The sequence below is a fragment of the Echinops telfairi genome, unplaced genomic scaffold (assembly GCF_000313985.2).
Source record: "Echinops telfairi isolate 266 unplaced genomic scaffold, ASM31398v2 ScPeMD7_7458;HRSCAF=8496, whole genome shotgun sequence".
In the NCBI taxonomy this organism is placed as follows: Eukaryota; Metazoa; Chordata; class Mammalia; order Afrosoricida; family Tenrecidae; genus Echinops; species Echinops telfairi.
Window position 1 is genome coordinate 32,879,535 of NW_022111358.1, and position 8,535 is coordinate 32,888,069.

Below are 8,535 nucleotides of genomic sequence, written 5' to 3' on the forward strand. Positions count from 1 at the left end.
GCACTCCCCCCATCATTCACTATGGTAAGATGTTTTGTTCTGATGATGCCTTACACCTGATCCCTTCGACACCGCGTGGTTGCACAGGCTGGTGTGCTTCTTCCCGGCGGGGCGTGTTGCTTCTGAGCTAGATGGCCGCTTGTTTACCTTCAAGCCTTTGGGTCTCCACTCCGCACTCCCTCCATCATTCACTATGGTAAGATTTTTTGTTCTGATGATGCCTTACACCTGATCCCTTCGACACCGCGTGATCGCACAGGCTGGTGGAAGCACTCATTTTCGAAAGGTTGCAATTAGTGGAGTCCTGTCAGCTTGTTCAAAAGATCTAAGATCTGGCCAACTGCCATCGAGCCCATTCAAACCCATAGTAGCCCTGTCAGGGCGATTGGGGCTGCCCATGTGGGCTTCCAAGACTAAATCTTTTGTTGTTGTTTTTTTAAAGACCATAGCTCTTTATGGGAGCAGAGAGCCTCGTCTTTCTCCCATGGAGCTCCTGGTGGCTTTGAACTGCTGACCTTGCGGTTAGCACCCTAGTGCATCACCCACTGTGCCAACAGAGGCTCACAGTGGTGAGGAAAGAGGCCCTGAACTCCAAATCTCGGCCTCCCATAGGCCACGGTTCCTTCTTGCTGTCCACTCATGCCCCGCCAGAGTATTTCATGCATATAAAACAGATGTCAACATGTGCCCCCCCCATCCCTTTAACCCTAATGAAAGCCCACTATTCTTGCGTCAGTTTGCAGTTAGTTCCCCAGGCTCCGAAGCGCTCCCAGCCAGTGTGCTACAAACAACTTTCTTAGTTCAGAAGTGCCACTAGATGCGAGGTAGGTTCTTCAGGGATCTGTATATAGACAGGACAGAGTGGGGCCGAATCTACAAGCCTTTGTTTCACTCAGGGGCCTTGGGATAATATGAGGGGACTTCCAAAAGAATGTGGACAAATAGAGTAAGAAGATAAGGCCATTTTCCCACAAGCTTTTGGGAGCCCATTTGCATATCAGCTTCAACCTGTGAGCTTTGCCCTGGGGACAAGGGTCCCCCTGGAATTTCTGGGGACTCTGCTCTCCTTAGTGACGGTCAAAGTCCAGAACTTCGGCCAGCACGTCATATCTTCAGAGCGTGTTCCCTCTGATGTCATATGACTGGTGCGAGCCTCTGCACACACAAGCAGAGGGTGTGCTGTCTGCAGACAGGCTGCTCCGGAGCCCTGGGCCTGGGCCGCCAGGAGGGCTAGCACAGGATTTCCGTCCAAGCCGCAGTCATGCAATTCTGTCGGGAAGGACCAGGGTCCTCTCCTCCCACCGAGGTCCTCTGCTTTCCCGACCGGGGTCCCCTCATTGTGGCTTAACCTGGTATGTTTCCTGTGACCAGAAGTGCCATCCTGTGCGGCAGCCAGCAACGTCCTTTGCATCTTCAGTTCAATTATGTTGACTTCCTGTGGCTTTTTCCCACTGGCCTTTGACCTCCTGTGTAGAGTGGTTTAAAGCCAGAGAGTCTCCTAGCCCTGTGGCTCCCTCAGTAGCATTGAGGCCCTCGGGGCCTTCTGGGTCAAATGCCCCTGGCGAAACCAGGTAGCCTTCATGTGCCAACCTGGTCCTGGTGTGACTCATTGTTGACCTGTGGTCAGACCGTCCCGAGGGAGGTCTGACTGATGGGGACTAGAGTAGATCTGTTGTCACCCTGCCCCAGAGAGGAGGCTACTATCACTGCTCTTGGTACAGTGCCAGGCAGATGTGGCTATATGCCCCTCCCTCGCCACTTCTGCTCGGTGCTAATGCACCCTTCCTTCCTGGACATGTACGAGTCCGTGTCCTCAAAGCCGACTCTCAGACCCCGAGGCTCTCCCAGCCATGTAAGCAAGAGCATGAAACCGTCCCTTCTTGGGAAGGGGAGTCTGTCAGCCTGATGCTACTGCAGAGGAGGGCTTTGGCAGCCAGGCACCAGCCGTCTTGCCAGTTTGTCACATGAACAATTGCTCAGCAAGCCTGCCCTGTCTTGCACTTGGACAGTGTATGGGACACTGCTCGGGCCTCCTCGCTGGAGATCCTTGCAGCCTTGCCTCCAGCCAGGGTAGCTTGCAGGGCCAAGGGCAGTGCAGCTGGCCTTCCCCTTTGCCCAGCACTCGCTCCAGAGATTCCTCTGACTGCCCTGGGGCTGACTCTCTCCGAGCTTCAGTGGGCTCAGTCGGGTGTAGAGAAATGTATGTCCTGGGCTGAGCTCAGTGGCCAGCACACGGCCAGGGCTTCAGTGGGCACTCTTCCTAGCACGCAGTAGGCAGAGCTTAGAGGAGCAGGCCCGTGACAGGTCCTTGGTACCTGGCTCCCTGGGTTTGCTCTCGGGGGGGCTGAGCCTCATTCCAACACGATGGCAGCGAGTCAGGGACGGAGTCACCTCTCGGGTGGTGGCTGTGCTTTGTGGAGAACCTGTGGAAAGCAGTCAGCAGGGTGGGAGTAAAATTCTGTATGTTGAGAGAGGCGTGGGGGTATAGCATGCACCCTCCAGAATGCTACTTACTGTTTTAAATGTGTGCTTGTTTGTTTTTAAGTCTCCACTTTGTGTCTGGAGTGGAGATGAAGTGGTTAAAACCTAGCCCTGTGTTTGTGATTGCGGGACTGTAGTTTGGTCTTGACAAAGGGGGTGGCGTGTACAACAGGCTCCTGCCTAGAACCCTCTGGATGGTCTATATCCTGCCATCCCGGGATGCCCTCTCAGAAAGCAGGGTGCGTAAGCATGGGGAGGCGGTCAGGACGTCCCAACAGTCGCCCTCTCCAGGCTCAGGCGGTGACCGGCTCGCGGTCACGTTCCAGGTCTGATCTTCGTGGTGGACAGTAACGACCGAGAGCGGGTCAACGAGGCCCGGGAAGAGCTGACCAGAATGCTAGCGGAAGACGAGCTCCGAGATGCTGTGCTGCTGGTGTTTGTCAATAAGCAGGTTTGTGGGCTTCCTGAGGGGCTGGGTGGACGTCGACGGATGGTGACTCATTTACAAATGTGGATCTTTACATCTGTGTCTGTTCCCCGCCTCCAGTCCCCACCATTACCGCCCTCGCCCTCCCTTCCGAATGTGTAATATAGCCAGCCACTCATCGGGCCACTCGGGGTGCCAACTGAGCTTCTGCAGAGTTCCAGACAGTCCCTGGGTGCCAAATGAGATCATGCCTAACTGCATCTTGGAGCAGCATTCGTAGGTGGTCAGAACGAGCGCCTACAGCCCTCAGTCTTACGATAGCGTGGACGAAGGCTCACGAGCTCTTCGATGACTCACTGTCAGTGAAGGGGCTCGTGCTGACGAATTTGTAGCCCGGTGGCATAGTGGTTACGCTCACCTAGTGGGCTGCTAACTGCAGTGTCCGCAGTGGGACACCACCAGTGGCTCTGCTGGAGAACGAGGCTTGCTACGCTGGTCACGTGGGAGGTGGTGTTGAGTCAGTTCCAAATCTCAGCTCCCCTACGGACATCCGAGCACCTCACGGCCTGGCGCAGCGCCGCCCTCACCCCTGTGCCCCATTGGAGCCCCTGGTTGCGTCGATCCATCTGTGGAGGGAGGGCCGTCATGTTCTCTGCTCCAGGGGCTAGACTGTGCTCACAGCGCTGTCAAATTCCGTACCTCTCTTTCCAGAAAGATAACTCTCCGGGCTTCGGTAAGCCTGTGTAGGACTGTGTACCTAATGTAAACTTCAGGGACCAGACCTTGCATTGTGTGTTGCAGCCTGCTTGCCCCTTAGCATCCCTCAGCTGGCCCTCCACATTAGTACATCCCAGTCCCCCTGGCTCTTAAGGCCCATTCATCTGGACGTAGTTGAAGTTGACTGGCATCGGCATCAAATAACAAGAGAGACTTCCTGCTCTTAGGAAACGTCCATTCTAGTGAGGAGTGATAGGGAAGCCATCATTGCATTTTGGAATACAGTATAGTGAAAGGTGAGTACTAGAGAGCGCTGAGCAGGGAGGGGCAGTTAGGAGAGGGGGGAGAGGGGCACAGGCTTGGGTGTGAAGGTCTTGTAGGCCATCGTGAGGACTTGGCTCTTACCTGAGAGGATGGGAGAGAGACAGGCTCCGGGGTAGGAGGTTGCGAACCCCTTGGTTTGACTCTCACTGGCAGCTGCGCTGAGAAGGGGCTTTCGGGGAGCAGAGTAGGGACACCAGTTAGGGTGGCTTTATTGAGAAGTGACGATGACAACGACGGTGGTCCAGTCAGGGTGGTGACTGGGGAGTGGTGAGAAGTGGTCAGACTTGGAAGGTGCTTGGAGGTGGCGCCATCAGGGGCTCCTGACAGAGCGACTGGGGCTCGAGGGAGGTTCCGATGATGTGCAGGTGTGGGGCCCGAGCACCTGGAGGGGTGATTTCCTCGAAGAGACCCAGGGAAGACTGCTAGTCATGGATAGTCCTTCAGATGTGGGTGTAGCACCATGACCTTACTTTCCGATATTCTCTTTCAAGGACCTGCCCAACGCCATGAATGCAGCCGAGATCACGGACAAGCTCGGCCTACATTCCCTCCGGCAGAGAAACTGGTACATTCAGGCGACCTGCGCCACCAGTGGAGACGGGCTCTACGAAGGCCTGGACTGGCTCTCCAACCAGCTCAAAAACCAGAAGTGACCATTGGCAGCGAGCCCCTTACCCGTGCGTCGTGGCAAAACCCGCTGGCCTCTTCCGTGCGTGTGTGCGTGTGAGGAGCCAAGTGTGCATGTGTGCTGGGAGTGGGGGCAGCTTTCTCACACTGTGCCTTATACGTGTGTAAGGAAACCCGTATTATGTTTGAGGGAAAACCAGTGTTACCTTTGACATGCTCCCTTCCATTTCAGTAGCTTGCTGACCATGTGGCCGTTGGAGGCTGTCGTATACCCTGCAGGTATGTGCTGACTGGACGGGTCTTCAGGGCAGGAGGAGGCTGAGCGTGTGTGTGCCTATGGACCAGCCGGCTATCGGAGCTGCCTCGCCCAGACCCTGTTTACCTTGGCCTTCCTCTGGCAGAAGGGAAGGAAGGCGCTGTCATGGCTCCCATTCCCGCCACCACTTGCTGCAGGTCTGAACCTACCCCCTTATGTGCGACTGTAGCCCTGACGTCCTGGTTCTCCCAGGCTTCATTTAAAGGAAGCTGCGGTCTGACATTCCCCATTCAGATTCCACAACCCGAGAGAATTCCTCAGTTCCTCCCTTTGTCTCTCCAGGGTGGAGGCCATTTGGTAGTGACCAAGGATGACACTAAGGCTCTTTCCCAGAGCAAAGGGTCTTGTTAAGGGTGTGAGGGGACTGGTTGTGTGTGTGTGTGTGTCCTGGCATCGCCATCCAGGCCCCTGAGGCTGCTCCTCCCCCTTCTCTGCTCTGTGCTGAATGCACGCACCGCCTGGCCTGGCAGCCTTAGGCCAATGCACAGTTGTGATTGACTTCTGTTCCCAGACACATTTGGGAGTTCTGCGGGTTTGTGCCAGGATCACGAGGGAGATTTCGGGGAGGAGACTCGCTGTACCCTCCATTGTGGCCCCCAAGTTGGTGCTAAATTTTGTAAAGGAAAAATGCTGTGTCCAGACCGGCCTCAGTGGTGCCCTGGTCATGATGGTCCTGTCTTCTGGACTCCTGGGACACCCTCCATCGTCCTCGCTGTTCACAAGGGTGCGATGCCTCTGGCCACTGGGGCCACCGCTCTTCTTCCCGCACACCTGATGGCCAGACTGGTCCCCAAGCGCTTCCACAAATTCACCTTTGTGAATTCTTTTTCAAAAAGCCTCCACTCAAACTCCAGGGGGTGGGGACCGTGAAGTGAAGGGGGACAGAAGTAAACCTTGTTTATTGATAATATCAATATTCCGAGGGAAACTATCTCTTATCATCATCGGTGGAGTGGAGTGTTTTCCTTTAAGATAGTTCCTTTAGTGAATGTTCATTGCAATACTGGCCACTAAGCCCAGGTATGATTTGTAACCACGGAGTGAGTCCTGTGTGCAAACTACTTAGATTGTGTGCCCGAGATTGGCAGGAACGGTGTCGTGTGCTTTTGTACGGTGCTCAGTGCAGTGGACCTGGTGCGGGGCTGGGCCTCATCAAACATTGTGGATTGCTCGGACAATAAAGACATTACTTTGGAAGGTGGAGAGGACAGCCATGTGCTTCTGCATGTCTCCAGTGACATTCATTCTCTTCAGCCAGCTTTCCGAGGAAGGCTCCCGGGGCCTGTGGACAGAAGGTGCCTATACAGATGCTACCCTGGCTTGATGGCTGCCCCCCTCAGGCCCTTCACTGGGACTGCTTGGTTACTCCGCCTCCTGAGCTCTGAGCCTCCGTTTGCCTCCCTGTTAAATGGGCATGGGGATCTGACCTCTGGGCTGTGAGGGTCAACGTCTGTCGCTCTCCTTTGGATACACTGCTCTGGCGGTTTCCCCAGGCTGAGGGCAGTGCTGGCCACAAGTTGGTCAGCAAGCCTTAGAAACCAGGGCCCCAGCTCATCTGCTCTGTGCTCCTGAGCCGGCTGGACGCCCACAATCATCCAGTGGAGGTCTTGTCAAAAAGCGTCTTCCTCTGCCCCGTTTGCATCCCTTCTGTCTTTCTTCCGCCCCCCCCCCCCCCCCCCCCCCACACACACACACACACTTGGTTTGTGGTCATTTCAGAGATGTGCTGCTGTGACCACTAAAACTCTATACCCTCTAAACAGACACTCACCTCCAGACACTGACCCACATGTTCCTGCCTCGGGGACGTTTCATTCACATAAACTCGGTCGGACAATATGCGTCCCATCATCTGGCCACACTGTCACTTAGGACAGGTTCCCCGTCTAAGCACCGGACTTATTTGTCCTTAGTCTATCTTCAAAATCGCTCTCCCTCAGTGGGACAGAGTACCCACTAAGCAAGGCTAAGCAGAGGCCTACTCGTGCCTGTGTACTAATCTGTATGAACAATTTCACATGGGGTTCACTACATCTTGACAGTTGACCTCCCAGGCCGCCAAAGACCAACCATTAATTTGGCAAAAAAGTTGCCAATGCGTGCCGCCACTAGGTGGTGCTCCTGTTGCATCACAAGTGAGAGGCTGGGCCGGAGCCCTGGCAGAGATAAGATGTGCTGCCCCCATCTGCCAGTTTGCCCTGTGGTGGCTCAAGTGATGCTGGAAGATAGGCCCTCTCCCCACGGTGGCTTTTGAATATCAGCCCAAACCTCCCGGTGGTGACAACCAAATGTAGTCCAATGTCGTGGAGCTCCCTGACTGAAACCAACACACCAAACTCACTGCCATTGAGTCGATGCCACCCTGCAGGGCAGGGTACCACTGCTCCTGGGTTTTGCCAGGACTGTTTACAAGAGTAGAAAGCCCCATCTTTCTCCCACGGAGCAACTAGTGGATTCAAACAGCTGACCTTGCAGTTAGCCCCTCCATGAATCACCACGACGCCACCGTGAAAAAGCAGGCGGCTACTGTGTAAAAATGCAGGATGGCAGAGGTGGCACAGGACCGGGCAGAGGCCCATTCGGTCGGAGCAGGAGCCGGAGCTGCCACCGTGGCAGCTAGTGGTCACCTTGGCGAGTGGGCTGTGCACTGGGACTTCTCGCTGCCACTGCCAACTGAGGAGCTACGGAAGCCCGGGGATCTCCAGACCGGCAGCTTCCTAGGCCAGCCCCTCCTCTGATTGAGCAGCTGCTATTAGGACGTCCAGGGTCACCAGCGTGTCACCATTTCATGTAGGCTTTGGTCCAACCTGCTGGCTTTGTTTTGAATCTGACTTGCCATCAAATGTTACCAGTTCTCCCTCTCTTAAGGTTTGCTTTTTGCAGACTTGATACCATGACTCAAATCATCAGTGGCATCAATGATTAAAAGAAAATACTACAGGAGTCTGGGATACGCCATCAGGCACCTCTCTCCAGCCTGGTGTGTCTGTTGAACAGGTACTTACCGAGCACCTCTTCTGTGCCAGGCACGTTGATCCCGTAGCTCTGCCTGTCAGTCACTTAAAATGTGGCCAATCGTACTGTAAGCCTAGTCCTTCATTCTTCATGTTGCCACCAGGAAGCCTGTCAGATTGCCAGCTGTTTGCTGGGACCAGGTACCCAGCCATACCTCACTGTTTCCGGCTATCCACAAAGGAGATGGGGTCGATTGAATTCTGCACCCTTAGTGAGCCACATGGGCCCTAGATAATACCTGCCATTTTTATAAGGGCTCAAAACCTACCGGATGACCGACCGGAGCCAGGCATACCCAGCTGTCATTTCTGAAAGCGGCTTTCTGGTGCTCTAACAGGCAACATTTGCCTGTCTCCATGGGCCGCCCTCTCCACCCACCCTCCTCAGCTTCCTCTCCATGGGCCGCCCTCACCACCCACCCTCCTCAGCTTCCTCTCCATGGGCCGCCCTCACCACCCACCCTTCTCAGCTTCTTGAGTTTGCAATGTTTCCCACTGGAGGCTCTGCAACCGCACTGGAAAAGCCTCTGCCGGAGCTGTTTAGTTGCCGACGAGAGTAGAGCCGGAAAGGCTCGTGTTGAGGGCGGGCCCCATCCGTCCTGGGCCCCAGTTGCTCCATAATCCTGTGT

The 8,535-nt window shown here is 55.1% G+C and overlaps 1 protein-coding gene across 1 annotated transcript in view; it reads left to right on the forward strand.

The window, feature by feature from the left end:
• Nucleotides 1-6,093, forward strand: part of LOC101653989 (ADP-ribosylation factor 2-like) — a 7,226-nt gene extending 1,133 nt beyond the window's left edge. Inside the window, exons 3-4 of the mRNA XM_045299474.1 lie at nt 2,808-2,932; nt 4,441-6,093. Of these exons, the coding sequence (XP_045155409.1) occupies nt 2,808-2,932; nt 4,441-4,602 (287 nt within the window). The 3' untranslated portion in view covers nt 4,603-6,093. The remainder of the gene's footprint in view (nt 1-2,807; nt 2,933-4,440) is intronic.
• The last annotated feature ends 2,442 nt before the right edge of the window (nt 6,094-8,535 follow it).